The sequence below is a fragment of the Chaetomium fimeti genome (assembly GCF_033439085.1).
Source record: "Chaetomium fimeti strain CBS 168.71 chromosome Unknown B0H64scaffold_9, whole genome shotgun sequence".
NCBI classification, from domain to species: Eukaryota; Fungi; Ascomycota; class Sordariomycetes; order Sordariales; family Chaetomiaceae; genus Chaetomium; species Chaetomium fimeti.
In genome coordinates this window covers 831025-855417 of record NW_026944337.1, presented here as the reverse complement: position 1 = coordinate 855417, position 24393 = coordinate 831025, and the positions used below count along the sequence as shown (strand labels likewise).

Sequence of the window (24393 nt, the reverse complement as noted above, 5' to 3'; positions counted from 1 at the left end):
CCCGCTCCCCCCCCCCCCCCCCAGTCACCACAGCGTGTATCCTGTGTAACGCCTGAACATGATTGACACCTTATCAACCCTAACCTAGGTAGATTACATGATGCCAATTCCGTAGTTTTCAGCAGAAGGGCTTGCCAAGTCAGCCAAGTGGGCAGCCGCCCTCACTATCGGAGTCAGAATCAGAGGTGTCCCCATCTCCCTGCAACAAGTCATGAACGTTGCTGACATGGGATTCCTTGCCGCGCTCGTGACCAAACTCCTCGCCATCGCTGTCGATTGATGTCTCGTCATTATTGATCTCCCCAGAGAACTCATCATTGTAGTACGGACAGAGATGTTCCCTCCCTTCCCAGAACTGCTCAAACATCTGCCTGGTGTATCCGTGATGGTACTTGGGTTTCCGGGGCCAATGTTCGCGATAGCACAAAACGTCGTGACCGCACTCAGCCAGGACCGCGTCCCACAAATCTCCCGGCAAGCTCGTCTTGTTCGAGAGGGAATACGCGAGGTCAAACACGGAGACGCCGGGGTGATTCACCGCGTGAATATTGGCGCCGCTTTCGAGGAGAAACGCTAGGGAGGACCAGACACGTCTGACGGCGCTCGTATCATGAGGAAAGAAAGGCCCAATATTTTCATCGCCGCCCCTGAAGCATAGGTGCAAACATGAATCACCTGCTAGATTTCGTGCATTGATGTTAGCTCCTCGGCTGAGCAGAAAGGAGAGGCCGTCGACCTGAAATCGACCGAAGTTACAGTATGCGAGAAGCATAGTGTTTCCGTTGTCGTCGATGATTGTTTCGGTGTTGATCAGGCTGAAAGGGTTATCCAGCAGTAGTCTAATCGCTTCCTAGAATTGCTGACTGTCAAATGCTTGCTCTTCAGACCCGAAGCTGCACTCACCAAAACTCCGTAAAGGAGTATTGTGAATAACGGGCCACCCTCGGCCAGTCCATTTCGATAGCACGGCAATTCCGGATCACAGCCGGCGTCTAGCAATAGCTTTCGACACTCTAGAATACGGCTTAGGTAGGATGCTTCCTCCTCGTCGTCGTTAGCATCCATCTCCAAGGCTGTCCCTATGTACTCGTCATCGGGAGGATAAGCAAATCGGATACGACCGATGTGGTCCACATCTGCGCCGTGCTGAAGTAGAAAGCGACAGATATCCGGCTGCGTATTGGCATACTTGACACCAGTTAGCTGTGCTCGCCACTAAAGGTCTCTGGTAATGATATGCAACTCACGAACAGCAAGGGAGTGCCGAACTCGTCTTGATCTCGAAGTGAAGCTTCGCCCCGCATTAACATCTCCTTGAATTCTGCTAGGCGTCCTTGTTCAACCAGGGTAAAGACCGGCGAGTCGATGGGCAGAACATTGGCGACTGAGATCCGTGTCATGTCGTAGTAGGTCCCCCGGTACTCGTGGCGTTGCCGTGTTGCGAGTTGGAATGCTTGGGACGGACATCTAGATGCTGGGTGGAATGATATGAGCCTTTTGACCTCTGTGATCTCCTCCAGCTCCTCCCCCTCCTCCCCAGAGTTCATTAAATGTTGCATTCCTTGGGCTGATAGCTTTCGACGTTTTCCTAGTCTCCTTTCATATGAGATCACTGACACATCACCGCGGTCTGTGGGATACGACCTCCTTTTCACGCTCGCTCGGACTAGGGTACCTGGTGATACTTTCCTCCTGTCTTTGGTAGGAGAGTCAGCGTGTATCAAAACAGGACAGCTGGTAAGAGTGGCATACTAGGCCGAGGGTTTACCGCAATTCGTGACGAAGACAGAAGGATGCCTTGAAGAGACCGCAAGGTTCGTCGCATCACTTCAAGGTCCTCCTGGGTGTGTCTATCACACCAATGCTGATATGTAGTTGCCGAAAGGAGAACTTTGTCTGACATCATCTCCTGGAGAAGCTTGACAAGGCTATCGGCAATGCCTTCCGAGTCGTTGGAACTCAATATCCCCCTTTTGTCCCGAACTGATCCCAACACGGATCGTACGCTCTCTAGCAACTTGTCGTATGGTGGAACATTTCTTGCGGGTGCATTCTCCAAGGTCCCCACACCCTCATCGAGCTGGACGTTGTCGCGGGCTTCGCCGACGCTAGATTTCTCTTCGAGGAGACGCTTTAAGTTGGCAACTAAGCCTGCGAGCTGATCCATACCGCTTATGACCTCGCCACTGTGAGCTGTTGACTGGTCTGACAAATGAACCAGCTTTTGCATGATTTCGTCGCTCCGAACGGCCGACTCCTCAAAACCAAGACGGAGATCATCGTTGACCGCCGTCACTGAATCGCGCACGGTGGTCGACAGGGTGGCATGCTGGGCGATTAGGGTCGACTGATTGTCTTTGATGGTCTGGAAGGTAGATAACTCCTGTCGGGTAGCAGCAAGGGAGTCACGTATCTCGAAGACGGTGTCGCTCTCCAAGGCTTGAAGGTAAAGTTTCAAGGTTCCTGTATCCCTGGTGATGATATTGTTCATCCGAATCAGTTCTTTCTCGCTTAAGAAAGATCTTAGCCTCTTCAACTGGTTAGAAAACCGTGGTCTCGCGTCCGTCACAGTAATATTCTGTAAACTCGCAGCAAAGGTTGCGAGGTTGTCAGCGCAGGATTGGACCTTGGTTTGGAAATCCTGGTCTTGGAGGTCGGACACGGCCCGGCATCTTCCTAGCCTTTCTAAAGTTGACTGGAGGTCCTGGATACCGGTTCGCACTTGGCCGACATGTGTCCCGCTTTCGTCTGAGAGGATCTCGTGGATGATTTTGGCGCTCTTGAGACCTAGAACAATGAAGGCAACCACACTTGCCCCAGCACCGATTGCCTCCATTTAGTGTGGCCAAATTGACTTGAAAAAAGCGGCTTGGAAATTAGACAAGACCAAGAGCGGTTTTGCTCGACTCAGACTTCAGACGGCATTGGATGGTTGCGCTTGTGCCGTGCAGTGAGGAAAGGCGGAGGATCTGGTGACCAACAAGAGATTGCGGGGGGTACGATTTATGTGGCTTATTGTTACACGAAGGCAGCCAGCCCCTCCCGCGATTTCCCCCACGAATTTACCTCGGGGACTGCCTGATGTGCCTAAGCGTGGCGGAGCAGCCACAGAACACTGATCAAGAGAGAGCAAGTTCAGCCGGCGGGACTGAAAACGGGCGGTTGAGGCTGTGCAGCGGCCGCTTATAAGATCACTTGTTCCACATCTTATCTTTCTCTTTAATTATACTTAGAGTCCGACGTTCCCTATGTTGCTAGTGTTGGGCGTCGTATGTTTCATTGTCTTATTGGCATTATGGCATTTATAGATGCTGGGGGTTTCCAAGTGCCCGCTCAACTTCCTCTCTTATCAGTAGGCATCTTGAACGAAGTTCTTGCACAGTTCACAGTTGGTTAACTAAACCGGGATCATTTTCCGGCAACGTCATGTCAAGGTTCGCTCCTGTAAAAGCTATTGGGATTCCAATACATCCTCCGTCCCTAGGTCACAACGCAGGCGCCTCAGCAAGCGGCTAACTATACAACGTATACTTGCAGCCGCTCGCCGCAGGACAGTCAACCAAGTGGTATACATAAACCGTACTGTTCTGCGCGCCTGCCCAGCAAATCGAGGACAGCGACCGCCTAATACCTAGTGCCGCTGGGGCCGGTGCCGGCGCGGCGGGCGGTCGTGGTGGCAGAAGCTCGGCATTGTTATTTCCATCGATCATTACTAAGAATAGGTGACCTGGGAAGCGTAGATGTACGTCGCCGCGGCACCGCCACAGGTGGTGTCGCGGCGCGCGCTGCACGGCAGGTTACAGCTCTCGAGCTCAGGCAGAGACGTCCCGTCGGCGGCGGCGGCGGCCAGGCCCGTGCCGCAGCGGCAGGTGTTGCCGCCGGAGAGGCCGAAGAAGGGATAGTCGGGCAGGCAAAAGGCCGCACACCGCGCGACCGAGGCCGGCGCCGTGGTGCTGGGCGCCACAGTGGCCCCGCCCCCGCCCGCGTCCGTGAGGAGGGCCGCGTCGGCGAAGCACCCGACCGGTCGGAAGGGCACGCTGACCTTGACGTGCTCGTGGAGGCCGTACACGTCGACACCCGCCGCGTCGGCGGCGGCGCAGGCTGATACGGAGAGCCGGGTCGTGTTGGCCGGCACGCTGTTGCCGCAGACACACGTGGGAGGGGAGGATCTGCTGTCGACGCCGGCGAGATAGGATCCGTATGCGAGACAGCCCTCGGCGCACGTCTCGAGCGTTACGCCGTCGTTGGTCCAGGCTGTGCCCCGCAGGACGTGGGACGAGCTATCGGGACTGAGCCAGCAGCCTAGAGATTTGGGGATGTAAGGGGCTGGGGCGGTAGCCGGTGGGGCCTGGACGAGGGAGACGCAGTACGCATGCCCCGGGACGATCGAGGGCGAGCAGCCGCCGGCGCCGTTGGTGTCGATGGAGGGGTTCATGCTGGCGAACAAGTTGAGGCCAAGCTTGTATGTCATGGTGATGTATGCGCACGTGTCGCCGTCCTCGGCAACGTGCCAGCGGCCGCAGGTCCTGACGGTACCCGGGGCGGGAGTGGCGTTGGCAGGGGGGGCCACAGCGATCGGGCTGGTTCCGACCGAGCCGCCGTGGGGGATGCCCGATGTATTGGTCGCCGTGCCGGGCACGTAAGCGCCGCCGACGGGGGAGATACACACGACGTGACCCAGCGTGGAGTTCGCCTCATGGAGGTTGTCGCAGCTCTGGTCGATCCAGCGGTTGTACAGCGCGACGTCGCGGATGCCGGCTATGGCTGAGATGGTCATACAGCTGTCCGTGGGCACGACCGAATACGTGGTGCACGTTAGGGGGAGGCAGATCTCCAGCCCCGCAGGGAGGCCACTGCAGCCGCCGACGACGTCCCCAACTGCCTTGGCGGCATCGACAACGCCGGCCGACGAGACGCTGTTGGCGAGGGCGATCGAGTTGCAGTCGTCACCTGCCTGGATGGTGTGGTACTTGTCAGAGACGCAGAAGGGGCTGGGCGTTGGAATTTCGATCAGGGGCGGAGGCACATCGTCGGGGAGTGCCAGCGAGCAGCGGGCCTTTATCGCTTTGAGGGCCCGTTGGTACCACGGGATTGTGTTGTAGACCGAGTAGGTGCTCTGCTGCATCATGCGAATGCGACCCGTGAAACAATCGGAGCAGAGCTCGCTGTCGGGCATACCGGCGAGCGTTTCGGACTGGCTGAAGCCGTCGATAACATCGTTGCAGTACCGTCCCGTCCCGCTATCAGTCGAGCAACTCTCGTTGTAGCCGTACCAGATATAGCGACCAGCCATCTCGAGGACGGCGCCCGACAAGGGCCAACGGAAGTCGGCGCAGCTGGCTGAGACCTGCCGGTACCACGAGGCGAGCGAGGTGCCGCAGCCCACGTCGCACACCTCGTCCTGCAGCGTCGCGTTGCCCAAGGATCCGCGGTAGGCGGGGGATGTCCAGTGCATCGTCTGGGCGGCACAGGCGATGGTGGCTGTCAGCGCCGTCTTGCACTGCTCCGAGAAGTCGTACGTAGCCAGGTCGTCGCGCGTGTGCAGCGTGTAGCCCGTGATGTTGCGCTCGCCCGCCGTCTGGTTCGCGCCGCCGAGCCAGGCCACGATAGAGGAGGCGTATCCGTTGCGGTTGTTGGCAGCCAGGATGGGCTCCCCGTTGAGCGGCGTGACCATCTGCACGGAGCCAATGGTGACGAGGTTGTATACCCAAACGTCGTAGCTCTGCTCGACGTAGAAGGTGCCGAGCTGGCAGTCGTGGGCGCCGCTCTCGACACAGTCGTGTGAGTAGCCTCGGAACCAGGTATACAGGCCGCCACTGATGACGTGGACGGCGGAGGAGTCGACGATGCGCAGCGCCCAGGCCATGGCGCACGTCTGCGAGTCGGCCGAGCAGTCGCTAAAGGTCGGATCGTCCTTGAATACGAGGCCCCGTTCAAAGGGGGCTGGCGCTCTGGGGGATGGCTGGAAGTAGGGCGCCTCGGTCTGGACCAGGCCCATCACGACGTTGCGGGCGCCGGCGAGTTGGTACTGGTAGAGCACGGCGTGCTCGGCGGCAGTTCCCCAGAGCCACGTCGGACCCTGCGACTCGATGAGCATGCCGCGGGCGGCGTACACGTTGAGCGGGGCCTGGTCGGCGTCGTCCAGGTCGTGATCGGCCACCCACATCCACACGTTCTCGAGGTAACCCGACGACTTCTCCGTCATGCGCATCATCAGCGACGCGGCTGCGCAGCCCGCCGTGTTCTGCGCCGTTTGGGGACACTCGGCCTTTTGCAGTTGGCTGCCCTTGGCACCGCCGACGCGAATATGCGAATCCCACATGCCCGCCGACCCCTGAGCCGACTCGTGGATGTTCCACTCGACAACGACGGCGCCGGCCGTGGGTCCCCGCACCGTGAATAACATGCACTGAATCTCCATGACGCCGACGGACCCGGCGGTGCCCACGCGCACGGCGGCCCGCGGGTTGGCCATGTCCTCGAAATTGGCGCCCGTGGCCATGATCTGCGACCAGGCCTGGCCCAGGATGCGCGAGCCCACGGGCACCTCGAGCGTGTCGCTGATGACGTAGATGCCGTGCGGGAAGTAGACGATGCCCGACACGTTGGCGGCCACGTCGAGGATGCGGTTGAGTACGGCCGTGTCGTCGGTGGTGCCGTCGCCCTGGGCGCCGAGCGTCTTGACGTCAAAGATCTGGCTGTCGCCCGGGTCCGCATAGCTGGGCCGCGTGCGGTGGAAGAGCTTGGGCCGCGGGTGGAGGTCGTCGGAGACGAGCAGCGAGGGTGGATACTCCGGGGCGATTATATCAGCGCCGTTGACAAACCCGGTCTCGCCGCTTGGGTCGGCGACATTCCCAAAGCCCCACGACATGACGTCGGTTCGGCCAGCGGCATTGCCCGGGTAGAGCACCGTGCCGCTGCGGCTGTCGAGCACGATGGTGGCACAGTCCTGGAACCCCCCGTTGCTAATGTGAAGGGCTGTCGAGTTGTCGGCGAAGAGAGACGTCTCGACGACGACGGGGACCCCTGTCATGTGCAGGTCGACAAGGGACAGCGAGCCGACGCCCTGACCGGTGCTGCCGGCCCCGCCCGCGCCGCCGACGACGACGATGCCCTTGTCGCAGTTGTAGAACTCGGTGTCTTGCATGGTCCAGCCCCAGTCCCTGTTCAACACACTCCCCGTTAGAATTCTTCCTAATCTCGCGTAGTCTCCAACAGCTGGAACTCTTTAGGCGAGCAAAAGGGGTAAAGAAACGGGTCGGATTCTGACGTACCAGTGAATCTGCAACCCCGTGCGGCAATTATCAAAGAGCAGGCCGCTCGTGGTAAACTGCTGGTTCCCCAGGTAGGCGCCAAAGTTGCCGCCCACAAAGACCAGGTCGCCCATGAAGCCGCCGCTGCCGTTCTCCATGTAGATGCCCTGCTGCGTCGTGGCGTCGTACTCGGCCGGCGTCGTCGAGATGAAGGCGATATTCTCGAGCGACGTACCCTGCGCCACCTGCCAGTGGATGGCACACACGTAGGCCCACTGCGGCGTCGGCCGGATGTCCACGACAAAGTTACGTACGCTGCGCAAGACGTTGCCTTGGTTGGTGGATGAGGCTACGTCGTCGTCGGCGAAGACGTCGGACGTGATGACGCCCAGGCCCGAGAAGCTCTCGGCGGCCCGGATAACGGGCGGGTTGAAAGGGTCGCCGAGCATCTCGGTGTTGTGGAACTGCATGATGGAGCTGCTGACCAGGTAGGTGCCCGCGGGGAAGTAGACGGTGGCCGGGAACTGGGTGCTGCCGGCGCATCCCACCCCGCACCGGCCGCCATCCGAGATGGCTAGGTTGATGGCTGCCGTGTCGTCGTGCACGCCGTCGCCGTACGCCCCGTAGTCCCTGACGTTGCGCCACACCTGGTAGCCCGCCGGCGCGTGGGGAGCACTGCCGCGCTGTGTCATGGTCTCCATCCAGAATGTCGTGGCCACGGCCGCCCGCTTCGTGTTTCCGACATGTGGCTTGGCGCCGTCTGGGCTGGACGCGTCCGTGTAGTCTGATGAAAGGTCGTCCGGATGCTGGGGGCCTGCTACCTGGGTGCCGTTCTGGACCGTGATGGCTAGCTCCGCCGGGGGCACGTATTCAACGAGACCCGAGGGGCTCTGTAGCTTTTGCGGCATCGCGTTCGTGTCATTCAGGTGCGCCTTGCGCCTGGACATGCGAGCGCGGACATCAGCGAGGAGGGCGTCATAGTCAACAGGGGGCAACGAGTTTGCCTCAGCCATGATACGGGCCGCCTCGGCCACCTCGGACGGGACCGTGTACGACTCCCGGGTAAAGGTAGCACCCGTGGTGCGGTTGTTGCCGTTGTCTCTCCTGAAGACGGTCCCGTTGGCGTGCTGGTCGAACTCGCCCGAGTAATCCAACGGCCGCGCCTTTTTTCCCTTGCTCCGGCGCGACTTCGAGCCCTGGACCCTGGCGACGTTCTCACTGGGCGCCTCGAGGATTGCCTGGTTGGCAACGGCCATGGCTCGCTGGAACCGGGCAACGATGTCCTCGGCCGACCCGGGGACTGTAGCCGCGGTCCCGTTGCCGGCGATCGTAGATGCATTGTTGGCTCTGGCATGAAGAAGCGGGTGGGACTTGTGTTCGGCGCCATGATGGTGCGAATGAGCCTCCAGTAGCTGGGCCGCAAGCAGGAAACTAGCAACGAGGGAAAGTACTAGTCGAGCAAGCGCCATGATGGGCGTGAGAAGTCCCCAACTTGTTATTCGAGGGGGTCCCGGGGACAGAGAATGAACTGAGGGGGGGGGATAAGGTACGTACGTAGAGAATGTGAAGTGTAAAATACTGGTAATATTTCACACGAGCTGCTTCGCCAAGTTCATGTCAACTGGGATTCAGCTTTGTCGAACTCCTCGGTCGCCGCTGGACAAGAACATGGGTGTAATTTGCTCAGAAATCAACCGGCTAGCCCGTTTTCTTCCCGCGCCGAAGGTTCGGCTCAATCCTTTTCGCGACGAACGATACGCCATCCCGAAGAAACACAATTGAACATATATCAGATTCACAGTAGCATTGTTATTGAGTTGCGTGAAACATGCGTTGTCACTATCGACGGCACTATCGACGGCACGGATCGCGCTAGCTCGAGCCGGAGCTGGGCAGCGGGTCGAGGGCGGACTTTACCAGGGTCTGGCAGGGCTGGAACAACGATGGCCGAGCAGCTCATCTCCGGAAGCTGAACTTCAGGGTCCAGATGGAGTCGACGCGGATATGCGGAATCTCGATGCGGACACTGACAGGGGTCTTCGACATGGCTCTTGCCCCCTTTGGTCTCTGAGTGAAGTTGGACCAGGGGTGATCTGGTATCACATGGTTATAAGTTAAGGTATTGTAGGTTATCAACCAACGCCCGGCCCCTACTTCATACGTCTCGTCACTCTTTTTCGTCCAAGGTCCGCGAGCACCTCAGCTCGGCACAGGAGGCAGTGATGATACGTTCCGGAACACTCCTTTTCATCTCTCTCCTCGCCATCTTCTTGGTGGTCCTGCCGGCAGCGGCCCGGGAGTGCAGCGCCACCAACAAGTGCGCCACGGGGTGCTGCTCCCAGTTCGGCTTCTGCGGCACTAGCGAGGAACACTGCGGCGAAGGCTGCCTAAGCACGTGCGACTTCCGGTTGGGATGCGACGCCCAGAACCCGTGTGCGGACGGGACGTGCTGCTCCAAGTTTGGCTTCTGCGGCTTCGGCAAGGACTACTGCTCCCCCGAGGTCTGCGTAGCAGGCTGCGATGCCAAGTCGCAGTGTGACCCGGGCACGTTTGGGGCGGACTACGTCGAGCTCCAGAAGTGCCCCCTGAACGTGTGCTGCTCCAAGTGGGGGTACTGCGGCGCCACGGCCGAGTTCTGCGCAGGCAAGAAGGTCAAGCGCCCGTCGTGCCCCGTCGACAGCACCAAGCCCATGAAGCGCGTCGTCGGCTACTACGAGGGCTGGGCCGCCCGCCGAATCTGCCACACCTTCATGCCCGAGGACGTGCCCGCGGGTGTGTACACGCACCTCAACTTTGCTTTTGCCAGCATCGACCCCGTCTCGTTCGGTACGTTAGATTCGAGCTGTTTATAACCCCCTTTCTAGCTGTCCGGGGGGCAAGTTGTTTGCTCCCCCAAATATCGGGGGACTCGGACCATACCCAAGTAGCAGATTCCTAACTCGGTGTGTTGGACAGAGGTCGTGCCGGCCCAGGCTGAGGACATACCGCTCTACTCGCGCCTGACGGACCTCAAGAGCCGCGACCCGGCGCTCAAGGTCTACATCGCGATCGGTGGCTGGACCTTCAACGACCCAGGCGCCACCTTCCACACCTTCTCCCAGCTTGCGGGCGACGAAGCCAAGCAGAAACTCTTTTCTGCGTCGCTTATCAGCTTCATGAACACGTACAACTTTGACGGCGTTGACCTCGATTGGTACGTCAAAGTCCATTACCATCATGTCCACCAAAGACCTGGGGATTGCACCCGATAATGTATAAGGAAATTTCTAACTGAGAGTGTTGGTCAGGGAGTACCCCGTAGACACAGACCGTGGCGGCAACGCGGCCGACTACGCCAACTTCCCGCGCTTCCTGCAGAACCTGCGGGCCGCCCTCGACGCCGGGAGCGGGGGCCGCAATGGGCTCACGGTCACGCTGCCCGTATCCTTCAGGCACCTCCAGCACTTTGACATCATCGAGCTCGAGGAGTGGGTTGATTTCTTCAACGTCATGTCCTACGACCTGCACGGCCTCCGGGACAAGGGCAACCAATGGCTCGGGGCCTTCCTCAACTCGCACACCAACATGACCGAGATCACCGAGTACCTGGACCTGTTCTGGCGCAACGACATCAACCCGGAGAAGGTGGTGCTGGGGCTGGCCTTCTACTCGCGCACCTTTGTGGCGACGGACCGGGGGTGCACCGAAGCCCAGTGCCTATTCGACGGCGTCGGCGAGGCCGGCCCCTGCAGCAGGGACGAGATCGGCGGCACGCTCACCAACGCCGAGCTGACAGACGAGATCCGGGCCGCCGCCGTGACACCCACGCTGGACGAGGAGGCCATGGTCAAGGTAGCCGTCGTTGGGCGCAAATGGATCACGTACGACGACGAGGATACGTTCAAGCTCAAGACCGATGCCGCGCGCAAGCTGTGTCTCGGCGGCGTCATGGTGTGGGCCGTCAGCCAGGACTACACGGAGTGGGGAGCCGCCGCAGGAGCCGCCGCCGCCGGGGGAAGTGGCGCGCAGAAGCGGGACGGCACGGTGGTCTACAACACACGATACTCGAAACAGCTCCAGCGAGCCACAAATTACCAGTCGCCCAACACTGTCGACACCTCGTTCCTCACGTTCCCGATTTTCGAGCCCTCGGCCAATATAGTGCGCAGCCAGTGCTTCTGGTCCAACTGCGGCGCCGGGTGTGGCTCCGGATACCTCGCCGTGCCGCGGCTCGATACGGATGCGAGCCATAACGAGCTCATGCAAGACAGCACGCACTGTCATGGCGGCCGGCTGCGCCACTTCTGCTGCCCGTGGGGAAAGACGATGCCCAAGTGCGGCTGGTTCGACTTTTACAACGGCAAGTGCGGCAAACACGGCGGCTGTCCTGCCGGCAGCGAGGAGATCGTGGGACCGGCGTGGCGCCAGCGTGAGGTCGGCTCGACCAAGGCCGCCTGCAACAACGGCAAGGCCCAGGTGGCCTGCTGCGAGACCAAGCTGGAAGGCGAGGGCCTCAAGTCGCTCGACTCGATGCGCGGCTACGATGTCTGCAAGTGGTATGGCACCGCCCCTGGCCACTGCGATGCCGCCGGCGCCGCCGACGCTTACCCCGACGTCGGGTACGGTGCCGCGTGCAGCATCGCGGACCCGGACCGCCCCATGCAACTCTTTGCGACGCACTGGGGCAGTGGCGGCACCCATTGCCGCAACTCCAAGTACGGTGGTCACATCGACCAGTTCCGCCCACTGTGCTGCGACGAGCCCGAGATGGACACGCAATGGCGCAGCTGCGAGATTGTCCCGGCCCAGCGCAAGGATGCCAACTTCTGCGAGGCGACCTGCCCGGCCGGCACCATCCGCCTGGGCATGGAGAAGCCGGACGACTTGGACAACTGCAAGGGCGGCGGCCACGCCATCTGCTGCGAGCCACGTTTCCTCACCCCGGCCAACAACAAGATCGAAGCCGAGGAGGCCTACTATCAGGCCCTGCTCAAGGTGCTCGCGAACCCGGACCAATGCAACTGGGTCCAGTACAAGGAGGACACGCTGTTCACGATCTAGGCCCGCGGCTGGGGATCCCCGTAGTGGGCATCCGACTATAGGATCACCGCCGAGGGTACCGCCAACATGCTGGGGAGTATGAAGCTGGAGGTACGCCAGAAGTATATGGATATTTGGGATCGCGCTGTTGACTCGCTTGGCATGGACCATATCCCTGCCTGGACTATACAGTAGCTGCCCGATGGCAACGCCTTTAGTACCGCTCCCTCGGCCTCGCTCTAAATCGATACCGTCCAGTTTAGCCTGAAGCTCGCAAAACTCATCCACGATGCGGCCGCCAAAGGCCAGAAGCCCTCCGTATACCGGTGCAACCCTGAATATGAGTGGGAGTCTAGTAACGACGTCCAGGGGGACGTAGACGGCGGCGGACCCATGGAATACATTTTCCCGGATTTCCTTTATGGGGCTGGTGTCCCGATCGCCGGGGTCTCCCGGCGCCAGTCCGAGACCAGCCCTCTACGCCATCTCGCCCGCCGACGCGTGCCTGGCCCTGCCGGGCTCCATGCAACACACCACTGGGCTGGTCGTGTGCGACTCGAAGCTCAACGGCATGAAAGCGCGCGTCTACAAGCTCCTGAGCCCCATAGGCGACTCCACGTGGGACACCCACTGCATCTCCCCCACCCCGGAGAGCCTAGAGCGCGCGCTGGGCGGGATCCAACTCGTGATGGCCGTCTTCGACTACTACAACGACGCAAACGTCAAGGCCCGCCACAAGCAGGTCTACTTGAACGTGATGGCGCAGCTGCGTGATTTCGCCCTCCAGTACGACACCGCCTACAACCAACCCGGCGACGCCAACAGCCGCGGGCCGATCCTAGGGCAGTGGGAGACCGGGTGGCGCGAGTTTATGGTTGCGCATTTTAGCCGCGTCCGCAACCACACGCACCTGTGGCTGCAGGAGAAGCTCGCGGGCCTCGACGGGGTCTGGCACAAAGCATTCAACGAGTGTGGCATGGACGAGGGTTGGTGTGCCTTCTGCATCCAGGCGCGGGACCTCACTGCATCGTGCGGTACCAGGGGGCCATCGCGACAAACCAGCGGTCGATTTCGGCTTCACCGTCTTTAATTATTACCTAACCCCCCCGCGGAAGTGAAGTACCCAGCTTCTTTTATTTGATCTCGGTTTCTCGCTTTCTCGAACGGTGTTGCAACGTGTCCATGTCGGGGTGGGAGGTTTGAAAAACCGTGATTTGGAAAGAAGAACCTGAAGTGGACGCCGAGGCGGGTTTTGAAGGCAATAAATTAAAAAAGAAAAGAAAAAAAGAAAAAGAAATCTCCCAATGCACCAATGGTTAACCAGTACGCTATGCCGCTACGCTATGTTGCCATCCTGTTTTTAGCCCGTTGTTCGTACGGCTCCCGTTGCTCGCGAGTCAGCGCCTCCCACCGGGCTAGCACCTCCCCAAAGCCCACCCCATCATTACCGGCAATTTGCTCGTTACGAAACACCTGGAACCCCGACAAGCGAAACCCGCCGTTTGGGTTGGCGTCCTGCCGGGCCAGTCTGGTTTCGTACTCGGCCCAGGCCTCGCGGCGCTTCACCTCGGCCCGCGCACGGTAGGCCTCCTTCTGGTCCTCGGTCAGCGGTGCCCAGAGCTGTGCAGCGAGGCTCGCGGAGTCTGAGCCCGAGAAACCCGTATCCCGGTGGAAGACATTGAACCCGCCGATGGAGCGATGCGAGGCGGGCCAGGGGCCCGAGCCGATACGGTCGTATAGCGATGGGAACGGGACGTTGGGGGGGAGAAGCTGAAAGGCTTCGTCGGATGGGGGTATATATTCGGGGATGAGGTCGCTGGTATCGATGGCGAGTATATCCGCCCGGATGCTGTCTACGCGGGTGAAATACTCTTGTACAGATATAACACCCCGCTGGGCCTGGTCTTCTGCAGAAGCTATAGCGTTGGTGAGCTTGCGGATAGCTTCTAGCCGGTCTGCCCGGTCTTGTGCCGCTATTGCATCAGCAGGCGATAGTTGTGGACGGGAGCCGGGGAGGCACTGGGGCTCAAACGAGCGGTGTCCGCAAGTTTTAAAGAGAGTAATATCCGACCCCAGCCGGCGTGTTAATAGCGTAAGGGCGTGTCCGTGGCCCGGGATGTCATGGGATTCTGACAACCCTCCTTTGGACCAGTAGTCGTCTAGAGCGCGGAAGCTGTGAACGATCAGGCAGGCCTCTTCATCGCTGACGGCGGTATCGAACTGGCCGTTTTCGAGAGCCCCCTTAATCTTTGCATATAGCTCGGCTGGTGTGCTCAGGCTGCCGCCGCTTGCGTCCTGGATGTTGGCGCGCACTACATCCGGGGATGGCCACCCGCAAGCCTGGTGAATCTCTTCGTCGGTCAAGGAATCGGGAGAGCCAAGGGCCTTAGCCACAATATCACCACGGCTGAGAAAAAGCTGACGCTCCGGTTCGGTGAGCTGGTCCTGGTGGTCTCGCGCTTTGTCGTAGAGGGCTATGGGGATATGAACATCTGGCTCGGGCCAGTCCTCCTCTCGATTGGCGAAGCCGGAGTCGCTGTTATTGCCGCGTGGTTCCGCCATTTCGAATCGGGGGTAGTGGGTGCGCTGGCTTGAATCTTGAATGCGAAGTGACCGGGATTGAAGATGGGGTTGCGTGGTGCGAGTGCACTTAGGACTCGTTTTGGTCGCGTTTTCTTTTGGGGAAAGGTAGGAAATTTGAAGGAGCGGGGTTTTCGGACTCGACTGTGTAAGGTACCTATTCCAGGAATCGTTATTTACACTAACTCGTATAAGAAAGGGACGCCGGAGATGAGGGGCTCTCGTTGACGGTGCGCCATACCCGATGAAGACGGCCGCTAAACCCGGGGAGTGCGATGGCGGGTTCTCGATTACAACACAATCGAGGAACTCCTCTCTGGATCATTAACCGCGAGGATGGGACCTCGCGCGTCAGGTACGTCTTAGAGCGTTTTGTTATTGTGGCTTGTTAAAAGATTCGGTGTCGACTTCGTGTCCTAATTCAGGCTCGTATTGTAGCGTGTAATACAAACGAAAACGGAGATTCCGTAAGACGAGATTAGCCTCCAGGGGCTGTCTGAAACTGCGGGTTTTGACACACCACGAGGAGCAAAGCGCTCACGGCCAAATACGGGGTTGGGGGATCTGGGGACGAATTCTCACGGGTAGGTCATCCCCTACACCAGTCAGGGGATAACTAGCACCACGTACCTATGTGCGGTGTGCTGAACACTCAACCCAGGTCATGTGCGCAATAGCAGCTCTCAAACATGAATTACGAGAACTCAGGACTCAGTCCACACCATACGCTTGGTTAATCTCCCGTTCGTACTTGCGATACGCCTCTTGACGGACAAAGTTGCCCTTGGCGGTCCAAGGCACGACGGCATCCCGCACAACGACCAGCATGTCCGTGTCCAACCCGACGGGCAGAACCTGGTTGATATCGCGCTGTACTGTCGCCCACACGCGCTCAACGACTTCTTCAGACGAGACGGCACACCCGGGCTGGGTAAACAGCAGCACGCCCGCCCTCGTACGCTCGTTGCCAAAGAGCACCGCCTCCTGAAGCACGTCGCGGCTGCCCGCCAGCACCCTGTGTTCGTACGTGAGAGAGTACAGGCCGACTCTGTCGTTCTGCGGCACGATCAAAACATCGTCCGACATGCGGCCAATGCACTTGTAGCGCTCTTTGGTGGGGTGTTTGACGAACACGTTCCCGGTGTAGAACGATCCGTCCGGCGAGTTGGCCCGCCCCTTGTCCTGCGTGGGGTGGCTGGGCAGGACAACGAGCTCGTAGAGCTGCCTGGTACCGTCCTCCGACGCGGCGGCCCCTTCGCTATGCTCTCCCGACCGGAACTACGGATGCGGCGCCGTCTCCACATCGGCCGCCATGTACCCCCATTCTGAGTCTCCGTGCTGGCGCACGCCCGAGCTCAGCGCAAATGCCAGCTCCGACATGCTGTATTCGTCGCTGAGATGGACGCCTTCCTGGACCAGCCGGTTGCCCAGGCGTTCCGCCATCACCCTCGCCGGTCACGGTGACCATGATGCATTGCTTGAGGACAGCGAGGCCTTCCGGGGTTGCCATGCATCGTATGAGATCGCCTGGGTGGCACCGGGCCAACTGAGGCCGCGTTGCAACGAGCACGTCCCGATAAACGTCAGCGTCGAGCCGCAGCCTCTCGTTGGCCCAGCAGGTTGACCCGCCGGGTTTCATCAAAGCGAAGAGCATTCCAAAGACGCCGACGGAGAACTTAGTAAAGCCAAGAGCCCATAAAGAAGGACTTGTCGTGGCAAAATGCGGGAATGGACCGTAGCCTGGTCATCACCGCCAGGTGCGTCTTGGAAATGAGCTTGGGGATGCCAGTCGAGCCGGACGAGTGAGGGAGGATGGCAGTGTCCGTCTCGCTGATCTGAGACCACAGCTCTGGGTCCATGAAGCAATCCGCGGAGCTTTCACCCGGTCTCTCGGACAGGATACCCCGAGGCGGACGATGGCCACAAACGAGATGACGGTATTGATGGTGGACAGGTTCCGGAGCCCCACAGTCGTGCGTTCTGTCGAGGGGAAGCCGGCGATCACGTAGCGTTGTGCTGCCCTGTGCGCCGTCCACCATGTCTGCTGCGGAGAAAGGTACTCGATGTCGGCGACGTGACGACGGGGGAACCCAAACGCGCCCCCTGTGAGGTGCTTGGTGTGGCTGACGAACTCCTGCAAAGTACGCGCCTTGAGGGCGGCAGCCGTAGGACTGATGGCTGTGGTCGACATGTTGGAGGATGTATGGGTGTGTACTACTACGTGGTGGAGGAGACGAATGGAAAACTGCTTGTCCAAGTATAGGGATCAAGCGACCAAGCACTGGTGGTAGGAAAGATACCATTGGGCAATGGGCACACAAGACCCTCACCCCATGCACCGTGGCCCGTGGTAAGCCATTCTTGTCCCGGTCCAGGATAGGCGGGGAACTTCTCCGCAACACAGTTTCTCTGAAGCCAGGGATCATGGAGTGGATCGAGAAACACAACGGAACAAGCGCCATGCAGTCCTTGGCCGCAGCAACTGCTGACTCCTAACTTAGCAGTGAAGGAGATGAGTGGCGCCGACGGCGGGTATCTTATGCCGGCCAGGTTGGATACAATATTAAGTGCCTACTGTACTTTGCCAGGAACCTGACCTATTAGTGTACAGGTAAGGTATCTATTTGTAAATGCTTCAGCTCAAGCACCATCTAGCTCTCCAGCTTCCACTGTAACCACGCTTTAAAAGACTCCCTGACGCCACCTCTCCTTTCCCCAATACCATAACCATCCAGCAACTCCATAACCGCGTCGCCGTACGCCATCTCACTGTCAGTTGTCTTGACGGGGACCTGACTTGACTCCATATGCGGCCATCCTCGATCATTCCGTACCGCGACCCGCTCCGCCAGCGGCGCCAGCCTTGTCCGCAGCGTGGCAGGGAGCTTACCCTTTCTATCACAACACGAATCAAGAAGCTCCTTAGCCACACGGTACCGCCCCTCGTGGTTGAACGCCATATGTTCAAACACAAACTTGTCAATACAATCCAACCGCTGCCTCAGCGGCGTATCCCCCAACGCCTTGTACTCCCTCTTCGGCAACCCCCGCGCGCCCGGCCCAAGCAAAAGACACGACACCAAATCCTCCTCGCCACCCTTTATGGAACCATAGTCCGACGACTCCTCCACCTTGGCCTGCACATACCGAACCACGCCAAACTCCGCCGCCAGACCGGCGAACCCACACTGGTCCGCGGACCCCCGCCTGGCCCGCGCCCAGTGGGACACATGGGGCACCATAGTAGTCGTAATAAAACGCATCCCGCGGAAAGCGTCCTCGACGCGGTCAAGCTCCTCGACTAGGCGGTCGTGCGGGTCGTGCAGCACGCGGCCCGCGTGGTAGAAGGCTTCCAGCAGCCAGCCCCACATGTTGCAGTACGACTGCCACGAGCCCGACTGCGCGCCGAGGCGGTTCTGCGCCAGGTTGGAGCCGTCGGACGCGACGCGGGAGATGGCGCGGAGCAGGCCGAGGTGGGGGTCGAAGTGCGCTTGCGCGTGCGTCTCCATCTCGGCCCAGAAGGTGTCCAGCCATTCTTTGGTTGTGCGGTGGAGGTAGTTGACGTGGTCGTCGCGCGTCAGTTCGAGAAGGCCCATGGTGCGGCTGTTGAGCTTGCGGCGGAGGACTTGGATGATGCGTCGGTGGCTGTCGGGCGGGTTGCGGTCGGCGAGCCAGAGCATCTCCGCATGCATCCCGGCGGGCATGGCGATTTTCTTGGCGTCGAGGACGAGGATCGGGGCGCTGGTGTACGCGCGGAATAAGAGCAAGAGCCGAGAGCCGGCGCGTTGGTAGCTGCCCTTGACTCGCCTCCAGAGTCTCTCGTAGAGCTTCGACAAGTCTTTGGGGAGGCTGTCTACAAGGTGCTCGAGATGGGCGAGCGTGGTGCCGTCGGTGAGCGAGTCTAGTAGTGTCTTCATGACGAGCGAGACCCAGAGGAAGACGCCGCAAGCCCGTTCCACAACTTTGGCCAGCAACTCTTCCGCTTCGACCGGGTAGGCGTCCTTGAGCTCCAAGAAGGCGACGTTTGCATGTGAGACGCCCTCCACGAAGGTCTTCAGGTCGCTCTCTGTGAGTACCTCCATCCGTAATTGCGGACAGGACACAAACGCATCCCGGAAATCGTTCCACGGGCGGCTGCTCACACATACTTTGATCCCCGGCTGGCTGTGGAGCTGTCTGACCAGATCGATGAGTTTCGAGTGATCGCCGGTAAACTCGTCCAGTCCGTCCACGAAGATGACGAGGTTGAAGTCTCGCTGTGGAAGCGTAGCCAGACTACCAACACTATCGAATAGCTCATCCCAAGTCCATAGAGGTAGATGTTCCAGCGAGGCCGGCCCAAAGATCTTTTGCATAGCCCATCGACCTGGGAACAGCCGCGGCGCGATTTCGGGGACCTGGTTAACAATTTGGTACAACAGCGTTCGCAAAAGCCCGATCTGTGATTTTTGGAGGTCGCTCCCAGCATCCCACGAGTAGAACATAGCCGTCAGAACTTTGTTGTCGCCGGACCACTGTTTGAGATGTGAGAAGGTTGCGGGCTCGGCAACTAGGTGTTTCATCAAAGTCGACTTGCCGGAGCCGGGTTTGCCAGTAATCCAATATATGTTTTCGGTATCTTGTCTAAGCCAGTCCGAGAAACTGCTCCACAAAGGCTGAGGCTCGGCGTCCTCGGATTGGGGGGGTTCTTGTAACACCCACTCGAAGGTATTTTTATATGCTTTAGGAATCGCCTGCAGTCGGTTGTCCAAGGCAGCAAAGTGAAGGCTTCTGAGCAGACTGTCGGCGTACTCGGGGTCATGGGCGTTAGACTCCACGGTCACGGATGTAGTTTTGGTTAAATTCTGTCCGGCCTTCTTTTGGTGATATATGAACAATGACTGAGTTTCTGTTGGGAGGTCGACTTCTGCTTGATCCTGGGATTGTACTTGCTTGATAAGGGCCTGGTGCCTCGTGGTCTCGGCTGCCGGCACTTTGCTCGGCACTGAGCGTTCCCTGAATGTCGTTTCATTAGAAACCCCCAACTCATACTGTCGGTATCGTGATATCAAGGGGCGGAGTTCTTACCACAAGTCTGAAACCATTGCGAACATCAGTTTCTGTCTGGCCTCGCCCAACTTGTTCTTACTATCTTTGATGGACTTTTCGTTCCAAACCAAGTTGAACGCTTCCCCAATCGTATCCGAGATCGACTGCTTCGTGTGATCTTGGACGTGTTTCCCGACCGTCGCGGAGATTTCCTGGCTGGCTTCCACACAACGACGGGATTCTTTCAAGAGCGCCGCTTCCGTAATTGAGAGAGGCCGCTTCAAGCTCATCAAAAGTTCGGCCTTGTCTTCAATAGCCCTGCCGCGTGCCATCAAGCCCTGCGAGTCGTCAAAGAGCTCGTTCACCCCAACCCGCGCAGCCGACGAACCCCCATGTCGCGAATCGAGTATGACTGTCAGAATCCGCGACCCAAAATCCAAAAATTGAACGGTCGATGCCGCTATCGACAGGATAGTCAGGGGGTCCATCGCGGCAGTTTTGGGAACCGCGCGTGGCGTATGGGCTGTGGGTTGGGCACCGTGGAATGAAGGCGTGACAGGAAAAGGCCTGAGCTACTTGTAGCTAGCTGATCGTAACGGGGAATGGCGCAGCATTGGAACTGTGTCCGAATGGGAATGGCCGCCGTCCTGCAGCCGTGATTTGGTGGCTGGAGCGGGGCTGAGACCGCACGTCTTATGCGAGTGACAGAACACGAAAGATCGTTGTTGTCAGCTCGACCCTTAAACCATGGCAAATAAATCCACGGAATACAAGAGTGGGAATGAGAGCTTAAAAAGAACGACATTGGAACCAATATTAAACAGGGAAATACATGTTGGGCTTACTTGCAAATTAATACTTAGGTTCCTAGGTTGTCACTCCGTCGCTCGAAAATGGTGATCATGGATGCTAGCGGCTGGATTGGTTTGAAAACGGCGGGAAAGTCGTGCTGGAGAAACTTCGAGATGGTGGTTAGGTGTACTCCAATCCGTATGCTTTTCATGATGTCCTGCATTAATGGCACTCACAATCCAGCCTCGTTGCCCTTATCGTTTCCAAATGGTCCTCGACCGCGAAGCAGTAAAACTAGGAAAGTTGGACGGGATTCGAAGGAATAAAATGTCCCCGTTCAAGAGAAGAGGTTCCCTCAGAAGGCAGTACCTAATACCACAAAGATGTTATCAAAATGGTAACAGATGCCGCAACCACCTGTCCAAAGGCCAGGGCAATGCTCCAGTCGAACCCAGCGCCCCTGAAAAGAAGAACAGCAAGCCAGACAATGCCAATACCGAAAAGACCAACCGAAACCGAATATGGAAGCTCTAGTTTGATCCGATCCATCTGCCAACCGAAAACGAAATGAAGGGCCCTGATTGGGGTTCTGCCTTTCCAGGGTTTGTTCACTGATGGTATTTTTACTTTGTCCTTCCCGCTGTCGCCACAATGTCAGTACTCTAGGCAGGCAAGTGTGTCCAAGGGGCCTTACAATGTCGAGTAGATGCAGCTGCCCTGCGTCATCCCAGACAAGGTATCCAAACCGTTAGCATCCGTGGGGTTCCGGGCGCAAAGGGTAAATAAATAGTGCAATGGTATCCGCCGCAGACGTTCGTTGGCCTTCTCTGCTGACACCGTAAGACATTTTTGGTCCCATTCCATTTTGTTTTTGCAGTCCGTGGCATGGTGACCGTTATAACAGGAATCCCAGCCGTTGTGATCGCCGGGCATCGGCTCCATCTCGATGGCCTGTTCGCAGTCCTTGATGATCTTGTCGATATCTACGGGTATCATTAGACCAGAGAAACGACCACCACGGCTGATCCTGCCATCGAACTGAAACTATTAACAGCGGTCGGGTTAGTTCCTGGAATCTCCTCAAGCAAAGTAATTTTCTTTTGAACTTGCCATGACCTCAGTGACGCTCACAACGCCGTAGAAGGGTAACCACTTCCTCCATTTCCCTAAATGCTGGAAGCATGCTTCGAGCATTCTGATATATACTTTTCTGTCGTCCTCGAGAACAGTGTCCCACGGTTGACGACGCTCGTAAATAGCTGTCTCCTTCCTCATACGGACTGTGCGGCTCTCCGACGAGTGCGAAGGGGTGTCTGAAGATGTCTCGGAAAGCGATTCGCTGTGGGTAGTCTCAAGGGTCCATTGGATTATTTTTCTCTTCCGCTTTGGTTTGAGACATTTCACTTTAACGACATATTGTCCATCTCGGGGACTATCAAGGCAGACAAAGCACACGGTGCCTGACTTGTAGAGGGGGTCTTGAGTGTGTGAAGGAAGTGCGGGAGGGGGCGGTACTGCAGTTTCCTCGGGCAAGCACGCTGATCGTTCGATATCGAGCCCCAACCGACGTTCGGGAGCCGCCATGATGCCTGTAAGTAACAGCGCAACGGAGAGAAACGATGGAAGGGAGGATGGGAGAACCAGATGGAAAGGTTGGATAGGTAGGTACCCAGCCTGATCTTATGCTGATATTCAATGCATGAGGGTCGCGTCAGGCAGCACCGACTAGCCCAAAATGGCGATCTGCCTTATGCATGTGTAACACCAACTCGCGAACCATGGTGGTCCGCAAGAGCCTCGTCCATTGCCAATGGGTTGTTGCTGTATGCCCGGTTCCATTCTAAGGACAACATGATAAATAAAACATCGGAAGGAAAGAAAATACGTTCAACAGTTATTAGCTTCTGCTCTGTCTGACATTTGCTGCCAATCTTCTCTTGAACCTTATTTCGAGTGTCGCCGCAGCACCTCAGACAACGGTTCCGGTTTCACGACATAAGGTACCTATACTTCCTGTTGTCTATGTGTTCGCCCAAAGCAATCTTCCCGCTCAGCACAAAATAACCAGCAGCCCTTTACGCCAGTCACGATGTTAGCTTCCGCTCTGGGCTGTTCCCAAGGATTGTGATTTACGTTTGGGTGTTTTCAGCGTTGCCGATGCGATCCAACTTCTCGGCTATGTCGGTTAAAGGCCCATTGGATTTCAGGGCAGGCCCTGTCCCGTATACAGATTCGACATCATTAATAGCGATTTCCATGGCGCTTTTGTGGTCACCTCGGACTGTATACGCTGTAAGGATTGTGAAATCGACACGACAACGAGACATCGTACATCTGAGAAAGCCGGTCGCATTCGGATCAAGAGCCACAGCAGCGATGTATTCGACTGCTGTCTGATACGAGGTAAGATCCCATTTGTCGTTTCCAGTACCCCAATAGTTGACCTCGTTTTCTTCCGGATTCCAGACACCAAAGAGGTCGAGGAAGGTCTCCATGAGATACCAATGAGGATATGCACACTCCGGACGGTGGCCTTTGTGTCCAGGTATGCCTCGACGTCCTCTGCGAAATTCTTGACTACCAAATCGCCCCGATCGAGTTTGCTGTAGTCACAGTGTATTCGCTGGCAATGTATCGGGTGACACCCCCTTCTTCACATAGGTCGATCAACAACTTTTGCGCCTCTAGGTAGCATGACCTCGCTACTCGCATAATAGCGGCATACCGCTACGTCGCAACCACGCACCAAGTTCCGCAGGGCCTCGCGGTCATGTGGTCCACTCTGCACCAGTGAAACGCGAGAGGAGGATTTCAGATCGCCCGGAAGCTTGTCGATGTCACGGGATGTGCCACGAATGTGAACGTCGAGTCGTTGCAGCACCGCTTTTGTAGCGAGAAGCGCAAGCTGACTGCTAATGCCAGCGATTCTCTATATACCATACAAGAGAACGGACTTTTTGTGCGGGTAGTACGTTGTCGTTTTGCGGTGCGTTCCAGGGGTCCGCACTAGCAATTTGATAGCGTGCAAGCTTACTTTTGCGGTACTCCTTAACAATTGCAGGGTACATGCTGTTGCTATTTTATTATTGGACCAAAAAGTCTTGGCTACAAGGCCGCAAATTTACCCCTAATCTGATTTTAATTTTCCAGTTTTTTTCTATTCTTTTCTTACTTCTAATCCAGTCAATAACTACCTACCAAACCTAACCACTACTTACATTACAAGCCGGGAAACCGGTTGCGATCCACGGCACAGGGTAGAATTCGAACCTAGAAGCCAGGGCACAGGTTGGAAGCCAGGGCACAGGGCACAGTTCGAACCCAGGGCACCCAGTGGAAGCCAGGGCACAGGGCACAGTTCAAAGCCAGGGCACAGGTCAAACCCAGGCCACAGTTCAAACCCGGGGCACAGGTTGGAAGCCAGGGCACAGGGCACCGTTCGAAGCCAGGGCACAGGTTAGAAGCCAGGGCACCCAGTGGAAGCCAGGGCACAGGGCACAGTTCGAACCCAGGGCACAGATTGGAAGCCAGGGCACAGGTTGGAAGCCAGGGCACAGGGCACAGGTTGGAACCCAGGGCACCCAGTGGAAGCCAGGGCACAGGTTGGAACCCAGGGCACCCAGTGGAAGCCAGGCCACAGGTTGGAACCCAGGGCACCCAGTGGAAGCCAGGCCACAGGTTGGAACCTAGGGCACAGGGCACAGGTCGAAGCCAGGGCACA

The 24393-nt window shown here is 58.0% G+C and overlaps 8 protein-coding genes across 8 annotated transcripts; 1 reads left to right on the top strand and 7 right to left on the bottom strand.

Moving 5' to 3' along the window:
* Window positions 1-7: 7 nt before the first annotated feature.
* Window positions 8-2953, bottom strand: B0H64DRAFT_409701 (ankyrin repeat-containing domain protein). Its single transcript, XM_062804733.1, has 4 exons — window positions 1753-2953; window positions 1248-1696; window positions 904-1188; window positions 8-850 (listed from the first exon to the last, which is right to left on the bottom strand). The coding sequence occupies exons 1-4, from the start codon at window positions 2834-2836 to the stop codon at window positions 140-142; spliced, it is 2529 nt and encodes an 842-aa protein (XP_062655182.1). The 5' UTR covers window positions 2837-2953; the 3' UTR covers window positions 8-139.
* A 759-nt stretch (window positions 2954-3712) lies between these two features.
* On the bottom strand, window positions 3713-8722 carry B0H64DRAFT_420413 (pectate lyase superfamily protein-domain-containing protein; the record flags this gene model as incomplete). Its single annotated transcript, XM_062805458.1, has 5 exons — window positions 3713-4280; window positions 4371-5198; window positions 5229-7163; window positions 7275-8515; window positions 8705-8722. The coding sequence occupies 5 exons, from the start codon at window positions 8720-8722 to the stop codon at window positions 3713-3715; spliced, it is 4590 nt and encodes a 1529-aa protein (XP_062655181.1).
* A 753-nt stretch (window positions 8723-9475) lies between these two features.
* B0H64DRAFT_469631 (uncharacterized protein) lies at window positions 9476-13362 on the top strand (the record flags this gene model as incomplete). Its single annotated transcript, XM_062807805.1, has 6 exons — window positions 9476-10079; window positions 10209-10446; window positions 10541-12280; window positions 12335-12383; window positions 12531-12590; window positions 12652-13362. 6 exons carry the CDS (start codon window positions 9476-9478, stop codon window positions 13360-13362), a joined length of 3402 nt encoding a protein of 1133 aa, XP_062655180.1.
* On the bottom strand, window positions 13323-14976 carry B0H64DRAFT_409699 (uncharacterized protein). Its single transcript, XM_062804732.1, has one exon. The coding sequence runs from the start codon at window positions 14832-14834 to the stop codon at window positions 13614-13616; it is 1221 nt and encodes a 406-aa protein (XP_062655179.1). The 5' UTR covers window positions 14835-14976; the 3' UTR covers window positions 13323-13613.
* Window positions 14977-15563: 587 nt separating this feature from the next.
* On the bottom strand, window positions 15564-17043 carry B0H64DRAFT_377837 (uncharacterized protein; the record flags this gene model as incomplete). The annotated part of the gene is made up of 4 exons (XM_062802544.1): window positions 15564-16077; window positions 16135-16262; window positions 16318-16527; window positions 16756-17043. The coding sequence occupies 4 exons, from the start codon at window positions 17041-17043 to the stop codon at window positions 15564-15566; spliced, it is 1140 nt and encodes a 379-aa protein (XP_062655178.1).
* Window positions 17044-17408: 365 nt separating this feature from the next.
* B0H64DRAFT_249093 (uncharacterized protein) lies at window positions 17409-20633 on the bottom strand. The gene is made up of 2 exons (XM_062799967.1): window positions 19920-20633; window positions 17409-19847 (listed from the first exon to the last, which is right to left on the bottom strand). The coding sequence occupies exons 1-2, from the start codon at window positions 20366-20368 to the stop codon at window positions 17504-17506; spliced, it is 2793 nt and encodes a 930-aa protein (XP_062655177.1). The 5' UTR covers window positions 20369-20633; the 3' UTR covers window positions 17409-17503.
* A 729-nt stretch (window positions 20634-21362) lies between these two features.
* On the bottom strand, window positions 21363-22256 carry B0H64DRAFT_330430 (uncharacterized protein; the record flags this gene model as incomplete). Its single annotated transcript, XM_062800938.1, has 2 exons — window positions 21363-21716; window positions 21789-22256. The coding sequence occupies 2 exons, from the start codon at window positions 22254-22256 to the stop codon at window positions 21363-21365; spliced, it is 822 nt and encodes a 273-aa protein (XP_062655176.1).
* Window positions 22257-22801: 545 nt separating this feature from the next.
* B0H64DRAFT_377835 (uncharacterized protein) lies at window positions 22802-23740 on the bottom strand (the record flags this gene model as incomplete). Its single annotated transcript, XM_062802543.1, has 4 exons — window positions 22802-22887; window positions 23005-23275; window positions 23419-23555; window positions 23707-23740. 4 exons carry the CDS (start codon window positions 23738-23740, stop codon window positions 22802-22804), a joined length of 528 nt encoding a protein of 175 aa, XP_062655175.1.
* Window positions 23741-24393: the final 653 nt, after the last annotated feature.